Source organism: Centropristis striata, chromosome 10, assembly GCF_030273125.1.
Source record: "Centropristis striata isolate RG_2023a ecotype Rhode Island chromosome 10, C.striata_1.0, whole genome shotgun sequence".
Taxonomy (NCBI): domain Eukaryota; kingdom Metazoa; phylum Chordata; class Actinopteri; order Perciformes; family Serranidae; genus Centropristis; species Centropristis striata.
Genome location: NC_081526.1, coordinates 25,537,550 through 25,556,608, shown reverse-complemented (window position 1 = coordinate 25,556,608; position 19,059 = coordinate 25,537,550). Strand labels below are relative to the sequence as shown.

General features: G+C 39.4%; 1 protein-coding gene across 2 annotated transcripts in view; it reads left to right on the top strand.

Annotated features, from left to right (window-relative positions):
* Nucleotides 1-19,059, top strand: part of LOC131979542 (general transcription factor IIF subunit 2-like) — a 51,703-nt gene that overhangs the window by 25,091 nt on the left and 7,553 nt on the right. For both annotated transcript variants that reach the window (XM_059343561.1, XM_059343562.1), the window contains exon 5: nucleotides 18,267-18,348. In XM_059343561.1, the coding sequence (XP_059199544.1) occupies nucleotides 18,267-18,348 (82 nt within the window). The remainder of the gene's footprint in view (nucleotides 1-18,266; nucleotides 18,349-19,059) is intronic.

Below are 19,059 nucleotides of genomic sequence, written 5' to 3'. Positions count from 1 at the left end.
TCCCTCCTCTCCCTCTCTCCCTCCCTCTCTCTCTCTCTCTCTCCCTCTCTCCTCTCTCTCTCTCTCTCTCTCTCTCTCTCTCTCTCTCTCTCTCTCTCTCTCTCTCTCTCTCTCTCTCTCTGTTTAGGAGTGGGTGGGCAGACAGCGTCACATTCAGGGAGGAGAGAGAGGGAATATGAGAGCAAACAACAGAAGAGCATGGACTCTAGGAGCTTTCTTTCTTTCTTTCATGCTCCCTTTCCCTAATTATCTCTGACAAAAAGGTGTAAAGCTGAGCTCTAGCTCACATACACACACAAGCCCTTCACCAGATGGAAGGGGAGGAGGGGTTTGCTTCCATCATTTTTGTGGTGTGAAAGCTGTCTCAGCTTGTGTGAGTTTGAATATGAAACTCCTTTTGCAGCCAAATCCATCTGTTTACCACACAGTGCTACATGTGTTTAAAAAAGAGTTCAATTGTGGGCTTTTCTGCCATGCTTTTCCTGCCTCATCTCTGGTTACGACACGGAGAAGTAGGCTGCTTGTCTTATTTTTCTAAATGAAAGCAACAGGAAATGCATTTATATGTGCATATCTTGTTTTCTTTCTGTCAGGGTAACAAGCAGTCCTCTGTCTTAGCAAATGTTGTTTGTGCGTTAACTATGCATGTGTGCAAAGGTGGTCTGGTCATGAAGGACCCTCAGGGGAGCTACACTAGACTGGTAATGTGGTACAAATGTTTCATACCACCACTGTGTGTTTGCGTGTTTCACATGGCAGTGTCTCTCCCGGTGCAACTGCAGATATGTTAAAAAAAAAATCCCCATTATACTTGAGGAAATACACAGAGTAAAATGCATTACATGGTATCTTAGGATAATGGTTTTGGTTACTGAGCGGTTGCAGTGTGTGATTAAAAGAAAATTTAAATGATGTGTTCCCTGTAGACCATTGGATCTGGTGCTCTGATGCTAACACAGACACTGAAAATGATCAGTCTTGGAAGCCGGTAATGGCTTATAATATTAAATCATATGTGGTGTAGTCTGGCAGATTTATGTCCTGTACATTAACTCCCAGGGAGGGTGCTGGGAGCGTGACTGTTTGGTCATTAGACTGCAGACCTAAAAATCAATGTGTAGTGACTGCACAGTCTGGCTGCTTCAGCTACCACATAGCGAGTTAATGATTTAAAAAACCAATAAGTAATTCCTTTCCTTTTTTTAATCACGACGCTGGCCTCTCTATTAATGTCTTCCTACCTTAGATCATGCAATTCATCTAATGTGTATTTTGCTTCTGTTGTGAGTAACTTTTACATTGCCATATTTCTTTTTTCTCAATGTTTCACGAGTACCTAAATTACAAAAGCATGGGGGAAGGAGTAGAAAACTGCACCAATCAAAAGCTTGTATGTTACGGCGTGATGATCACTTGGCCCTGTGTGTTTGTGATAACCCACACTCCTAATTTATTTGTATGCTGGATGTTAACCCCAATAACAATTCTGTTGTAGAAATATTTCAGTCCAGATGGTTTGTAACCTACTTCAGATGTTTGTTTGTTTTTTACACCAGGGAATCAATGCCAGGCCATTTGCATAATTTATCAGCACTTGCACAAGAGTCTGGCAAGGACAAAATACCTGGATTGTGGCATTATTTGTCCCTGCAGGGCAGCAGAGACAGTGGGCTTCCTTTACAGGGATGTTTATATCTCAGTTTATTTGTTGGTAAAATACTGTTTATTCAAGTATTTTACTGGTGATCACTTGAATTACATCTCATACCAGCGTAGTAGTACTGAGATGATTACATGAGATTTGGGGTTGATTGTTATAATTATTGATTCATCTGCAGATTTTAATTAATCTATAAATGGTTTTATCTGTGAAAAAAAAAATCAACAAATTGTGAAAAATGTCCATTCCAGTTTTACTCAGTCAAAGATGGTGTCTTCTGACCATCAGTCAGAAACCTAATCATATCCAGTTTATCACAATAAAACAAGCAAATATTCACATTTGAGATGCTATAACCAGCTTTTTTTTTATGAAAGCATTTTTGCTAGATTATTTATTGATATAGTTGCTCATTTATTTTTAGTTAATTACGACTGTGTTTCAACTCTTAGTTAGGTTAGATCACATCAAAAATTGAATGATGCCACTGAAGTAATTGGGCTTTAATGATACACAGTATAACAGTTATAAATAAGTAGTACAGAATAAAAGGAGTTTGTGTACACATACCCAAAATTTGAGCAGAAGTGTTAAAGTTACGATCTCATCGATCTCTGTTTCGTTGTCTTTAGTGGAATCTAAAGTGATCCATGGTATTTGCAGGTGTTTTTAGATCCCTTTTTTCCACTTTCGCCCTTTTTAAAAAAAAGTTTAACTGTACCGGAACTGCATAGGCTTTATCAACATTTTACATTTAGTTTCTCCTCATTCAGCTATAGATGGTGACATTTTGAATGAACATTTTCAAGATCATCACTTTAAGTGGAAATGTGTGAGGCATGTGTCTGGACTCCAGGAGAACATGATATTTAAAGTAACAGCACTAGTATAACCATATGCAGAACCTTTGGTGCATCATAAAGAGCTGTAAAGTTTAAATAGAAACGATGAAAATTCCACCCTGGAAACAGTTTCTCCATATTACGAGACCCATAAGAGCTTTGTGCAACTACCAGCATCAATAGGTCTATAGTAGGTTTTAGAAACTGTTTGATTACTTCTTACTGTGTGCCTCAAGCCACTGTTTCTCTACCAATGACGAGCTCTCACTTTTTGAACAGTTGGATAAAGGGCATTATGTTCTGGTCCACATTGATGAGAAAAGCTGAGCAGCTGTACGGTCTAGGTTATGCCGAGATTCACCCTCTTGGCGCCCACGATCTTGCCTTTTTTAAAGTCTGTGGGATCACACTTGAGGCCACTTCTCAGCATTCTGTTCACATGCAAAGTAGATGTAGAAATGAGCTTGCTGTTGCACGCACCTGTTTATTTAGCACAAACGAAATAGGAGAGACGAGATATGTTTTTCTAGGTATGTAGAAACTTAAATACACCTTGTAGAATGCTCCAGACAGAATTTGAAAAATCAAATGTGTGTTTGGAGGTTTAAGCTTTGAATAAAGCAACTGTAAATAGAATAAAAGCCTTCAACTACCCTTTTGTGAATTATATAAATATTGCATTACAATGTATCACTTTTAACGACCAATGAGATGTACAATTTTTCCAGAACACATCTCTCAAGATTCTCTCTGCTTCTGTTCTGCACCCAACTAGGACCACAACGACGGCTCTAAATCAACATAAGAGACCTCATTAGCTCTCATAAATTAGCATTTTTAAGTCAAAAGAAATTTGATGGAGAGCTTCTGTTCTGAAGTTTGTAAGTAGGATGAATCATTTAAATTCAAACTTTTACTTAAATGTGTGTAGTGTTTGTGTAAAAGGGCAGGAAAAACGTATTACAATTTTCATTTGAGAGATGACATAATCATAGAAATATGAAAGTAAAAGAAAAAAATAAAGTGACACTTTGTAGACTCACTGCTTGTTATCCTACAGACAGGTGTGTTACAGTTGTGCAACAGGTCGTTGACTAGTTTCACGTCAGAGCTGGTGCTGTAAATGGAAGTGCATTGCGGTGAATTGACTGAAGATTAATTCTAACTGAAACACTCAATTTCAAAACCAGCAGGTTACTAAAAAATGCTTTCTGTGTCTGTGTTTATCTGGGAGAAGATCCCAGAGTGACGGCGCTCTCTATCTCCGCGGCGATTTTCTAATCATAAGTGATTAGTGGTATCATCATCAACAACACTCAATTGGAATTGCAAACGAGGCCAAGATGCAGCAGAGAGGATTGTGGGAGGGTTGACCTGCTTTCTGCCTCCTGTTCATTAAAACTGGCTCATCGAGGACGATCGTTAACTTCAAAGTCAGAGAGAATCTGTTTGTCACAGCTGTTGTGTCTCTTTATCAAACCGACAGCTTATGATGGTCGAATTAAATTTCCCAAAATGCTGCTAGCAAGGATTCTCCTTCCCTATTTAAAGGTGGTGAATTATTCATGGAGCTGCTCGAAGAGCTTGTGGTGTAACATGGAGTCACTGACTGCTGTGAAGCTGGCATGGCAACCACTTAAAATAGGGTCTTGTATGAGCTCAGAGCTGTCAATCTCGCTTTATTCGTTATGGAGGTATGTACTGTATAGGGGTAAGGTTAATCCCACGGATCAAACTGATCAGACAAGCATTTTATTTTGAAAAAGTGGAGTGGAATTAGGGCTGGGCGATATGGACCAAATGTCATATCCCAATATATTTAGGCTGAATATCGATAAACGATACATATCCCAATATTTTTATCGCAAAGTGAGAGAAAATGTTCAGTCAAAGCCAAATATGACATGTCACAAGTAGTTTTATTGAAACTCTTTATTTAAGTGAACATAAATACTGTTTAACAACAGGAGTACCTTTTTTTTTTTTTTTTTTTTTTTTTTAAATCAAAGCTCCATAAAGTGCACATTTAAATAAAAAAAATCTTAAATAAGAAGTTGCCTATGAAATAAAATAGGCCAATCTTTTTCTGTAATAAATACATTCATATGAGAAAAGAACAACGAACAATGCAAAATAACTAAACATGGCAACCCCTAGCCAGGGCAGCATTTTGTATATAAAGAAAGAAAAACATTTTTGAACTATGTCGATATATGCGATATGGTCTAATTCCATATCACATTTAAAAATATATAGATATATTTTTTATAGCGATATATCGCCCAGCCCTAAGTGCAATTCAGTGGAGCATCATTGTAGCATTGTATACATTAGGTTGGGCGATATGACAATATAAAACATCAAAACAACATAAGAAAATCAATTGTATATATTTTTCTTTTTTTTTTAAAGATTATTTTTTTGGCATTTTTTGCTTTATTGAAAGTGATAGATAGAAAGGGGGTGATAGAGGGGAAGACATGCGGCAAAGGGAGCTCAGGCCGTATTCGAACCCGGCTCCGCTGCAGCAAGGACTAAGCCTTAATGGTAAGCGCTCTACCAGTGTGAGCCACCGGGACGCCCCTTGTATATATTTTTCTACCTCGCTTCTATGCGGGGTCATGATTGGTCTGGCTATGTGTGACCCCAGCAGTTTTTGTCATTTGGATGTTGAAATCTTAAGATCCTTTCACGTGGCAGTGGAGTTTCACGAACATGGACTATGGAGTGCACAAATAATTGTCTTTTCCAATAGGCTTTATTTATTGAATTGCCAGAAAATATGCTACATTGTGACATGAATTGTTTAATGTTTTATGGAGTTTTTAAAATGTAAAGTTTTGTACTGAACCTACTGATTACTCTTACTTTGTACCAACATTCAAGATTAACATTTAAATGTAATACTTTTTACCTAAACACACACACATGCATGTGTAAATTTAACTTTTTGTTTGGTTTTGTTACCTTTCTAAAACCGTTGGTGCAGCATTTTGAAAAACTTGCAAGCAACCAGTGACTTTTTAAGGGTGAGAAATGAACGAGTAGTAGTCCAGTCCACCAGTAATTAAATTGCCCACCAGTTTTTTCTGCCTCAGTAGCACTTTGAAGCCACTTTGTTGCATATGTATGCTGCTACTCCATGTTAAAATCAAAACAAGAGGCCTGAATTACATCGGAAAATCACTTCAAAGTTAATGAATGGAATCATTAAATTTCCTTAATGAAGCAGCCTCTGGGCCTGGTAGAGATGAGCTCTAATGGAAAATTATATTTGGAGATTCAATCAGTGACTTCAGCCTCTCTTATAGCTTCCTTGTTGTCATGTGTAGACAAGACTCTGTCGTGTGTCTGTGTGTGTGTGTGTGTCTGTGTGTGTCTGTGTGTGTGTGCTAGGGGTGTGCCGTATCGTTCACGATAATACCGGTATATTTTTTTTATGGGTAAAAAAAATGCATATCACGATATTGGCAACATGCCCTACTTCTTGACAAAGTGGCGTAAGGATTTCCTATTAATTACCTAGACCTTGGCGGCCCGCCAGAGTCTTGTGCTGCTCTAACGTCACATTTCAAGCTACTGAAAGTATATCTACACTATTCATAACATAAAGTTGTTTTGCGTTGTGTCTCTGCTCAGCAGTGTCTGTCACCCGTCAGTCAGTCTAAACCCCTACCCACCTCTCTGTCCTCCTCCGAGACATGCGCACGCATTCACAAACACACACTGAATATACCGAGCTGCCCTCCCACTGCGCTTCAAAACAAGCACCTACCTGTCTGTAATGTATCAGTCCCGTCCCCTCTCTCTCTCTCTCTCTGTGCGTCTGCGTGAGCCGATCTAAGTACTATCAACCTGTCCTGTCAGAGGTCCAAACGGTCCAAACACACTGTTGCATTGTGCCGTTCGTTAGCCGCGAGCTAACATTAGCTAACAATTAAAGTTGTTTTAATCACAAAAAGCTACTATTAGTTCCTGTCGCTTCACAAATGCAGCTTTCAAAATAAGAGCACAGAATCCACCACAGAAATTACAAGAAGACTGTCAAAATAAGATGCCTTAAATAAAACATAGAATAACCTTTATTCTCCTTTACAATAATTCATTAAAATAGGCAATGATGTGTTTGTGAGGTGTTTGCTCACATTTAGCTCTCAAAGTGGACAAGATTGATCACATTGTACTATAAAATGTACAAAATTTTCTCCCAGGGGGCCCCCAGACCCCCTAGAAGGTTATTTTTTATTATTATTCGCTAATACTCAAGTAGGTAATTTTTTTGTATTTGGCAACTGTTGAGATTTGCAATTTACACTACATTTAGATTTATGATTGATTTTTATTTTGTTGTACAATTTTTATTTATGTATATGGACTACAAAATAATTTTCTATATATTTTCAGTATTTTTGATATCGTCAAAAATATCATCGCGATAATACTCTGAAATATCATGATAATCTTTTAGGGCCATATCGCCCACCCCTAGTGTGTGCACACAATGCAGTCACACGTACAACTTCTAAAGCTGTGCGTCTTATACATTTCAACAATCATTCATTTAGATGCACAGTTAAACACAGATAGATGTAGGCAGGTTCCAGTCAGTGGAAGAATGGCAGAGAATGAGCAGAGTTTTACCAGATGTGTTACACTAGCTAGGTTCTCCAACAAGTCCAGAGCAGCTGTCATTACTCACACCCTTATGCTTTTTATAGCAGATCTGTTGTTAACTCATCACATAAACCTGTAAACCATCAGCAGTGATATGAGAAAGCTAATGATGTAGTTTACATATTTAACATTGAAACGGGCTTACGAAGGGCTTAACAGTAAAGACTAATATGAGTTCATAAACACAGGATGAAAGACAATGCTTCTGGTATACATAAATAGAATAATACAACAATTCAAAGTATCAAGCTGCAGGTGCGTCTTTGCAACTAAACTTGTCCAAGAACAGAGTATTTTCAATGATGCATATAATGGGCTACTTCTTATAGGAACATATTTTTGATGTATTTTTCCTGCATTTTATATATTCTTCATATTGTAGTCTTAAAATAAAAATTCATTTCTAAATGCATTTACTACAGGCAGTCCCGTCGGGCTTTGTTAGAGGGTTTGCCAGCAGCCAAAAATATTTAAGGGAGATATTCAGTAAGTGTTTAATGGGGTTTTGCCCTCGTATAATGTAAAAATTTTTTTAAAAAATACCAGAAATTAACTTGTCTTCTGTTCTCCTGTTATGAAAAAAAAAGAAGAAAAAGAGAGCCCCTTTGTACAAATTTAAATTTTGGGGAAATGCCTTAAGCAAAAGCCTTTTCTAAAGTTTTTGTATTTGTAGTATTTTAATTTATTGAGGGATAGCCTCTTAAGATTTATCATCTCATTTTTGAGGAGGACAAAATAAAATGCACACAATCATGACAACATAACATACATACACTGTAATGCACTAATACAGTGCATAAGAATCAATTTTAAGTAGACAAAAATTAAGTCATGAACAGGTTGTTTTAAGATGAGAATCTCCTCATTAATCACTGCAAACATCAACTCCTCCCTCAGTACTGGTTCTGTCCCCCAGCCCCGTCACACCCATCCTTAAGAGACCTGGTCTTGACCCTGACAATCCATGTAACTTCCGCTCCATCCCCAACCTCCCTTTTCTGTCCAAATACTGGAACTTGCCGTTGCCTCTCAGCTCAAAACCCACCTTACCTCCCAACACAACACAGCACCGAAACAACCCTTCTCCATGTCACCAATGACATCCTCCTCTCCTCCGACTCCGGACATGTCAGCATCCTCATCCTCCTTGATCCCACCTCCTCCACCACTCCTCTCTCCTAAAAGGCATCCCCCAGGGTTCGGTACTTGATCCCCTTCTATTTATACTCTACATTCTCCCACTCTGCAACATCATACGTCACTATGGCCTCCGCTTTCACTGTTACGCCAACGACATTCAACTCTACATCTACAAAAACCAAAACCATCTCCAATGCAACCCACTCCATGCTGACCAACTGCCTTTTAAATAATCATTTGTCCCAAATCCCTCACCAAAACCACCCACAACTACTGCATCAACCTTCACAACTCCTCTCTGGCCCCCTCCCCACACACCCAGAACCTTGCACTAATTTTCGACAGCCAGCTCACCTTCGAACATCACGTAAACCAAGTTACAAACCCGCCTTCTTCCACCTCTCCGCCAAACACTCTCCTCTCCTACCACTGAAATACAAATCCATGCATTTATCACTTCCAAACTTGATATTACTTTATCACTTCCAAACTTACTGCAATAGCATTGTCTGTTGTTCATCTCAAAAAGTCCTCAATAAACTTCAATACATCCAGAACTCTGCTGCCCGTCTGCTCACCCACACCCGCTCATGTGATCACATCACCCCTGTCCTCCAGAACCTCCATTGGCTCCCCATCAAACAACGCATCCACTTCAAAGTTCTCCTCCTGACCCACAAAGGCCTCCATCACCAGGCCCCCTCCCATCTATCCGACCTGCTCCACTACCACACCCCCTCCCGCAAACTCCGTTCCTCCAATGCAAACTTCACCTCAAACCACCGGACCTGGGGAGACCGAGCATTTTCATCAGCTTCTCCCACTGTCCCGAGCTCTCTGCCAAAACTCATCTGTGACTGTACTGACCTGCCTATCTTCAAAAAAACTCACTTATTCAGGATGGCTTTTAATGCCTGACCGATTTTTAGATCTTTTGTATTATATTTCTGTTTTCTAACCGTGCTTTTAAACAGATTTTTGGCTGTGTTTTTAAATTGTGCTTACTAATTTGTAAAGTGTCTTTGAGCATCCTGAAAAGCACTCTATCAATAAAATGTATTATAATTATTATTATAGAATATATAGAAGTCCTGAAGCAGTGGACAGAGGTAATAGATCACAAGAAAAGAGAAAGATAATTTCAGTCAGATGGAATGACCTGGGACCAACTTCTTATGAAATATCCACATTATTCCTGAAAGCTATAACCAGCTCCAAGCTAGAAACACAATTGACATTATAACCAAAAGGGCACCAGGCTTCAATCAGATCTGAGCCAAGATCAGAGGCAAGAGAGTGTTGTTTCAGAGCAAGCAATGAAATCATCCAAAAAAAAAAAAGTCTTATTGGAGAGTGCTGTCAGAGCAGAGAGGGCCCGGGTCACATGAATAGCCACAGGCACAGCAACAGAAGCAGCTTATGCAATGCCTCAGATCTTGTGTTTGTGAGAAAGAAGTTCTTTTTGTAGACACTGAATGGAGCTTGAGGTTACTAAACCTTGAAAAGAAAAAAGAAAAAACTGTTAGAATGCAATGATTTTACAATAGTGAAGAGCATGATGCATGCTGCTGCAGGTCTGTGACCAATGGATTTGTATTTATTGCTCCAGCTCTCGTATTATATGTAGGCTTGGTGTGTTTGTGGGTGATAAAGAGTGAAACATGGATGAGGAGTGATAGTTTATCCAGCGACGATGATGGTGGATGGAGGCCTGGTGGGCGGCAGGCTGTTTGTTGTGTTTAACATTAGGAAGGTCAGAGCTTTGAGGAAAGGGCCTCGGAGCAGATGGAGGTAAGAGATGAGCGTGAGGGGGTGGGCGAGTGACCTCCTCACCCTCGCATCTGTCTCTCTCCTCCTCCTACCATCTTCATTCGACCATTTTTCACTTTTCTACAATTAGCTTAATGCAAGGCCTTTATATGTATAGAGTCATTATAGGTCTTTCCTTTGTTCATTATAGGTCTTTCCTTCCTGTTCATCTGCCTGTTGCGTTTTCCTGATTTCCCTCTCATTAGATTGCCTGTTTAAGATGGCTTTTTTTGTCATAAGTTCTGTCGCTTTTTATCTCTGTCGTTTGATCCTGATCTCACTGTGTTAAAATGCTTAATTCTACTAAACTTCTATACTTGCTGATGGTTTACAAGATACATCAGCATTACCATGAATTAGTCAAGAGAAATCCTCTTGCTTAAAACTTGTTCTCATGTTAAAAACAGAAAGGAAGTCGAGGCCAAGCCACACCAACATTTTATGAATCCCTTCTTGGCCCTTCCGCCAAGTTTAATAAAAATCTGCTATCTTAATATGCTTATTGCTCGGGCAGCTGAAGCTTCTAAAATTAACTTATTTCTTAATGCCAAATTAACTGAAAGTATATATATATATATATATATATATATATATATATATATATATATATATATATATATATATATATATATATATATATATTTTACATACATAAATAATTTCACAAACGGTGTACAAATGGAACGTAATAAACACACTGTGTGACACAAAATCTATAATAAGGGGTCTTTGAATGAGTAATATAGTCTTAATGTCAATTTCTGGCAAGATAACGCCTAACAATACTTTAAACAAAGCATCTTAAATTGAGTAAACAGGTTAATGAAACTGATAAAACGAACCAAGGTAAAATATGGCTGCTGAAAATCAGACTACATGGAGGTGATCCGCTTCTGAACCATTTTGAACCACAGAGTTGTGATCTAAAATCTGAAGTGAGGATTCCTGAAGTTGGATTGGTTTACATTACATACACTTACATTATATGTGCCGTTTTTAGCTTCATCATGGTGACATCAGTTGATGGATACGGCCAGCCAACTAAGCCGCTAATGATGATGTAAAACAGGTTTATCAAAAATGTTGTCATTCCAACCATGAGAGATTAGCTCTTAAAAGACAGATACATGCATGCACACACCCACGCACACAAACATGCGGCTAAATGCGTGATCATTCGTGTGTTTATTCTCAAGTCGATCCACTCTCAGTGGCAGCAACGGAGACAGTGTAACGTGTCACACTTAAGGCTCAGTAGCATCGTGACTGAGTAGATGGTATTATGTGTCTGCACTGGCTTGATGTTGTTTTGACAATATTTATGTTAAATTCAGACCTCTGTAATTTAGAATGTTATGTGATTGGCAGGTAGACTGTGTGTGTGTGTGTGTGTGTGTGTGTGTGTGTGTGTGTGTGTGTGTGTGTGTGTGTGTGTGTGTGTGTGTGTGTGTGTGTGTGTGTGTGTGTGTGTGTGTGTGTGTGTGTGTGTGTGTGTGTGTGTGTGTGTGTGTGTGTGTGTGTGTGTGTGTGTGTGTGTGTGTGTGTGTGTGTGTGTGTGTGTGTGTGTGTGTGTGTGTGTGTGTGTGTGTGTGTGTGAGAAGAGTGATTGCAGCTAAATCCAGCAGCAAAGTGCATATAGGCTGTTATCTCTCTGCCACTGTTTTGTTTACATGTGAAGGACATCAAACCACATACATCCCAGCAGCTAAAACTCAGTGCCAAACTCAGGTTAAAATGGACACTTTACACAGAAAATTCAACTGAAGAAATGAGAAAACATCACGACAGCTGTCAACGATGTGTCATCACAGAGCTGTATAATGACATGAATAAAGCCACAGAAATAGATCTGATAATTCATTACTCTCATTACATCAAGTGATGTTCGATTTGATCCACTACTCCATTAACCACAAACTCTGGTTTGGTTTGGGAGACCATTACATTTGCAGAAATCGGCCCCACAAAAAACTTTCAGCATTGGCATAATTTTTAAATACATTTATTTAAATAAACTGTTTTACTAGTTACCTGTAAGATCCTCGCCAAAACTTGCCGTCGCCATCTTTCTCAGCTCAGCTGCATGTTTCACCAGTAGAGACTGACCGCTAATGGTGGTGCTGTTAACTACAATTTGTCACCTAATGAAGCATCTTCCTATCAGTTGAGATGTTCCACATAAACAAGTGTTAATTAGAGCAGTAGAAGTGTTGGCAGGTGGATTTTGTTAATTCCGGACAGAGCCAGTTTAGTTTGTTTGTGTTTTGTTTCTATTCTTTTCGCGAAGCTGATCTAAGTCCACATTGCTATAGCTTTATAGTGAAAGGACAGACTTGAGACACATTTTAATCATCTCAATTCCCTGCAAATAACCCTTTAAGTGAAACAAATGTTTTCACCCTTTGGAGTTTCTCTTCATGGCATGTATGACATACCTGGACCGGTTGTAAAACATTTTTACCTCGGATAAAGTTTGTAAAAAAAGTGGTGAGTAGTGGTGATGTGACAAATTCTCTTAGGTGCCGTTCAAGAATAAATGTTTGTGCGAGTTGTGGCCTATTTCGTCTGTGGTTTTTATAAATGAAAGCAGGAGCAGCTCCCTGCAGAATTGATATCCACCATGTGACTCGACAGGTTGTGATTTTAATGAATTGATGTTAAATCTCAGCCTCAGCTTTTCTTCATCAAATAGAGAGTAATAAAATCTTAAGCAGCTCTGAATGAAGGCGGCGTAGGAGAATTAGGATACTGAATGTCTGCTGAAGGTGCGGACCAAATCATTGATCTAGCACTTAGAGGTTTTATAGCGAAGCCAATGTGCAGGAATCAACTATTTATCTAAAATGTTCCTCCCACTCAATAAAAGCCTTGAGCTACACATGCCGTGGTCAGTCCACATCCAGTGTTTTTTCCCTCTCTCTATCTACAGTTTGTGTGTATTTCCATGATAACAAAGACACTTTTCGTCTTCATGCCGCGTCCCTCTGGAAACAGGAAGACTTGAGCTGCAGGAATGAAACAGCCAACAATCATTTCTTCAAGGCCTTGATAAAACAAACTGGGTGTTTGACCATGACTACTGCACAGCAGGGATGTTGGTATGCACACATGTTTCTTGTGTGTGGGTGTGTTTTTAGACGTGTAGCTGGCAAGTGCTCTGGCACTCACCAGCCAATAATTGCACATAATTGCATCCATTTGTGGAAAAGGCAAAGATGAACATTAGTGAGATCTGTGACACATACTGCAAACCATTCGTCGCCTCAAGATTAAAGACGGACTCTTGATGGAGTGTTGCCTGACATGTGATGTCAGGTGGCATGTGATGGTTACTATGGTGACCGTTGCACCTGCATTTGTTCAGCTGAATACATCAAGGCTTTTTTCATTAAAGTTAAGACTGGAGAATATTCTCTAGCTTTGTTGCCAACAAATCACATTTTCAAAAAAATCACAACAACAATGAATCAATCCTCCTGACAAGTATTGCTTCTGTAGCCAAAGCCTGAGACTGTACATTTTATTCCTCTGTGCAATAGAGCTCCACGAAAAATTAATAAAAGAGCCACACTGCTCTGGCTGATATGTTCCTTTATTACAATCAGCAAGAGCACAGGATTTTTATTCACCATCCTGTTAGAATCAGTGGATATATGTTAGCTGTGGACCTGGTATTTAAAAGAAACTACAATAAACTTTTTTATTTATATAAATCGTGTTATACACGCACTGACCACTTTATTAGCTAACAAGGTGTACCTAATAAAATGGTGGAGTGGTCGTCTGCTGCTGTAGGCCATATGCTTCATGGTTGGACATGTGAGTTCAGAGATGGTCTTCTGCTTACCTTGGTTGTAACGAGTGGTTATTTGAATTTCTCTTGAACCAGTCTGACTGTTCTCCTCTGACCTCTGCATTCAACACAGCGTTTTGGTTGTTTTCTCTTTTTCTGACCATTCTCTGTAAACCCATGCATTAAGTTGCTGACATGTCATTGGCTGATTAGATATTTGCATTTAAAAGCAGTTGAACAGGTATAATTGTTATATATTATATAAGGAATAACTAAACAGCATGTCCACATGAGGGTAGAACAGAGCATGAGATGGACAGGCAGTTTGGTGCAGAATCAGCAGTGATGCGGGTGTTGTACCGGACCGTCGTGGTGAAGAAGGAGCATAGCTGGAAGGCAAAGCTCTTGATTTACCGGTCCAACCCTCACCTATGGTCATGAGCGTTGGGTAGTGACCGAAAGAACGAGATCGCGGATACAATTGGGGGAAATGAGCTTCGTCCATAGGGTGGCTGGGGTCAGCCTTAGAGATAGGGTGAGGAGCTCAGACATCCGGAGGGAGCTCGGAGTAGAGCCGCTGCTCCTTCACGTTGAAAGGAGTCAGCTGAGGTGGTTTGGGCATCTGGTAAGGATGCCTCCCGGGTGCCTCCCGTTAGAGGTGTTCCGGGCACTTCCAACTGGTAGGAGGCCCCGGGGAAGACCCAGAACACGGTGGAGGGATTATATCTCTCTCCTGGCCTGGGAACACCTCAGGGTCCCCCAGGAGGAGCTGGATGTTGTGGCTGGGGAGAGGGACGTCCGGAATGTCCTGCTGCCCCTGCGACCCGGCCCTGGATAAGTGGAGGAAAATGAATATATGGATAAACTCCATGTTCATTTTGGCAGCTATTTTATATTTAGTCTTAGTCTTTGGACAAATAACCTTATTACTTTCGGTTAGATTTTAGTGATTTTTATCTTGTTATCTTCCCATTGACTAGTAAATAGGTGCATTTTAGTCTCGTCTTTTATCATCAACAACATTGTATGTTCATATCGTCAGAGTTGGTGTTTCATGACATCCGTGTCCTCTCATCATTTCATTTTATTAATGGAGATAAAGGTCGTTAATGAACATATTTTCTTTCACTGACTAATTCCTGAATCATTTATACACATTTCTGGCATTTCAATGATTAAATAGTGATTTTACAAGCCTAACCTCAATAAGTAGGAACATAAATAATGAATGAGTACAAAAATGCTTTGCTGCCAGTAGAAATGGCTCGTGTGTACCCAGTGCCTGAGCAATGAAGTACCCTTAATGACGAACGTGGTTTTTCATGTAGGAGGACATCAATTAAACAAGAAGAGCACAAGCAGAGGTAATATGCACTGTTGTTATAATCCTATTATGTGTGGAAATGCAGACTAGGGAACAAAAGACACCACGGAGCAGCTGAAGTCGACTGACGGGTGATGCTGCTGTGCCAGCGTCATCAGAAATGGATGTTGCTTTAGATGACGCTTGAGAAGGAAAGACGTCTTTTCCATGTATATTTTCTTTGTAATTCGCCCCCGCGTCATAAGTGGGAGACGGGTGGAAAAGACGTAAGAAAGGGAAGTGTGAAGACCAAGAAGAGAATTGGCATGTATCCCCAGAGGATTTACCAGACGGGATTTCACACCTGAGGATTCTCAACTGTCTGTTAGAGAACGTTAAAATAAGTTTGACAGCCTCTCTCCCTCCTCCACAGGTCATCTGGACCTGTCAGTCTGTTCATTATCAAAGCTTCGCCTCCTGTTTGTTGACCCTTACCGCTCCCTCTAGACTTCCTCTCACTGTTTGCCCTTTTAGTGTCTCTCTCTCTGCTGGTATTGTTAACTGGTGGGTGTAAAATGTAGCGGTTTCTCAGACCTTCTATGTGTCCAGATACAAACAATGCCAAATCATACAACAATGCACAATAAACCAAGTCGCTGCCAATGTAACGCCAACGCTTACCAACTGGACTCATCATTTTCTGGACAGTGGATTCCGAATTTGCAAAGAAAAAAAAGAGAAAAAAGTGTCAGCAGCTCTTAATACTGATTGGAGAGGAGCAGAAGAGGCATCAAAGGGTTTCAGAAAAAAGGTTGTGGGTTGGACAGATGAATAATTGGATAAAGCACCTTATGAAAGAACAGCTTGAAATATAAATGAAAAAAATGAAAAAAAACATGTTCAAGATAAATCAGAAAAATGTCACATGACATGATGACAGGATATGGTGGAAGAAGAAATTACATCCGTAAAAGTAGCATTACCCAACTATAATAATAAATTTATAATACTACTTTAGTAAAAATACAGAATCAGCTGAATGTGATTAAAGTAACAATTTGTCATTCTGCAGAAAATATACTTATTATTATTGTTGTTATATAGATTTTTACTACCGATGCATCAATGTGTAGGTGACATGTGACTGTTGTAAATTGGTAAAATAGGTTTCTGATACAATTATGGAAAGGATAGATTGTTATAATAATATTCTGATAAAATTATGGAGAGAATTTTTTCAAGAATTGACTCACTGCTGTAGTTGGAGCCCATACCTCGAGGGTCATGCCCCTCTGAAAGGTCACAAGATAGATCTAGTCTTCATGTTTTAGAAAAGAGGAAAAGCCAAGTTCTGCTACAAATATATATTCTCTTTTTGCACTTTCCTCTAATCTTTGCCTAACTCCAAGTGTGCACTGCTGAATATTTAACAAAGGCAATCTCCTTGCAGATGATCTCCTGCTGTTTCAGATTGGATGACAAAGCTTTGGGAAATTGCAGTCTTAATGTCTGAAAACAATTTTTTCAGCCAAAGCCTGAACCTTGGATCATCTGTGTTGACACTGTGTCAGAGTTGTCAATGTGGTGCTGTTGAATTGCATTTTTTGGAATAAAAACATGCTTTTAATTAATCTATTCTCAACAAAAAACAACTATGATAAGCTTAATACATTTAGGTTTTATTACAGGACCGTCGCAGAGACAGTTTATCAGGTACACTAGCTAAGTGTGCCTGATAAACTGGCTCTGCAATGGATGCAAAGCAGAACAAAATGTATTAAGACTGTAACTTCTGATTATTTTCATTATCAATCAGTCTGTCCTGTTTCATTATTAATAAAGTGTGTAAAATGTTAGAAAAAAATGCCTAAATGCATGGAGTTGCTGTCATGTGATTGGCTGATGAGATTATTGAGTTAACGAGCAGGTGAACAGGTGTATCTAATAAAGTGGCCAGTGAGTGTAATTTTTACACTCTAATAAATGCACTCAAACTAATTCCAAATGTGTATATTTGTTGATACATTTTCTGGCAGTCGCCTGAACATTAACTAATTGCTGTGCAATGTTTTCTATAGCACAATATTGTAGGATTAAGAGGGTGGTGGGTTTTGCCCAGAGACATGCAAAACGACTGTCCGTCTGTGTTCATGGTAAAGCTGCATGTGAAGTGTGGCAAGGGCACAATCCCACAGTTTACCTGCTTATTTGTAAACTCCCTCTTTGTACAGAGAGCCTCCACTGCTGTGAGTGTGACTTCATGTGGAGTGACACTCTGGTTCCTCCCCGGTGGCCCTTCATGGCGGTTTGGTAAATGGCCATGAAGTGCCGCACAGAGGGCTGTCCTTCTGGCACGGTGTCCCTTCTCTGCCGGGCTCCATTAAACCGAGCACTGGCTTCCTGGACTCCTCTGTGGATAACTTTGGCTCCAGCATTACGAACGGTCATGCAGAACTTCAATTCTGTAGCATTTATTTTAATAACCTTTCCTGGATGTAGTGAACATGTGTATTACTTATGCTGCGTTCACGTCACATTGGATGGATGGCAGGGATGCATAGATTCCCATTTCGTCTCTTGTAGTATGATTGATTGCAGAATCAGTCGTGTGAGGTTTAAAAACTTTATGCACTGACAATATAAAGGTACGTCCGAAGCATTTGTGATTAATTCCATTGGATGGACTATGGCTGATGTGAGGCATCCGTATTTGTTTTGCTTTTCAGGCACTTCTATATTGTTAAATGCCAGTTAGGACATCAAGCTTTTTGTAAAAAGCTGACAGAGTTGTGTAATTAATTTGAATGTTGACAATGACAATATTTACAAGGCTAGCTACGATAGCTACTATGTGATGATAAAAATGCCATTAATCGTGCCCAATCAGTTGAATTTTGCCAGGTGAATCTTCTATGTTTATGGGTGTTTTGTCAGAAGTAAACTTAAGTTATCAACAAAATGTGGAGTTTCACTGAAAAGTTTTTTTTTTCCTACTCTGTGTGTCTGAATCTTGATTGAGCAGTTGAGTCACTGTCTTTGTTACAGATGAAATCAGTCTGGAGGGGATGGTGGTGCACAGAGCTGAATGCAGACCTGTCGTCAATGACAACTACATGAAGCTTAAGAAGTGAGTGAACTTCAGAAACACTTTAGAGAAACACTTTAGAGGTACATCACATCAAATAAAGTGAATTTAAATGTTATGTGCTTCGTGGACGCAGTGAGTTAAAATAATGGGATGTAGCAAAGAATGGGATGAAATGTTAATTTAAATGCAACAAGTGGATGTTTAAGACTGTTCCAAGGTCCCATATTGTGAAAAGTGAGAGGTCTTTGTTAGAAATAAAGCAGGTCTAGGTGCTGAATAAATACTGTGATGGTATCAAAACACTCTCCACGGAGAAATGCACACTGTCCGTATTCAGTGTCTCTCAACAAGTAATCAGGAGTTCAGTATGGTTTTGATGTCACAACGATACTATATATAGGTAGAAAGTGCAGCTACAGTGCCTTAAACATTAATTCTCCGTTACAGTGATGGTGCAGAGACGGCAAGAGCGCAGACCGAGAAACGCTGAGCAATAGCAGCAGACTGGGCTTTTTGGGGAGGGCAGCCTAAAGAGACAGGTGCTAGACAGCGGGTGAATACAGGTTTATTCAGACAGACAGACAGTATAAGAAAAGTGATGTGTTTTTTTATATTAAAGCATGTAAACGTAAAGCAAGATTGGACCTAAAAGTGAGCATAATATGCTTCTTTTTTAAAACGAAGTATTTCCAGCATCATTATTATGAAAAGGCAAATCAGTCTTAGTAGTCTTAATGCATAATATTTCTG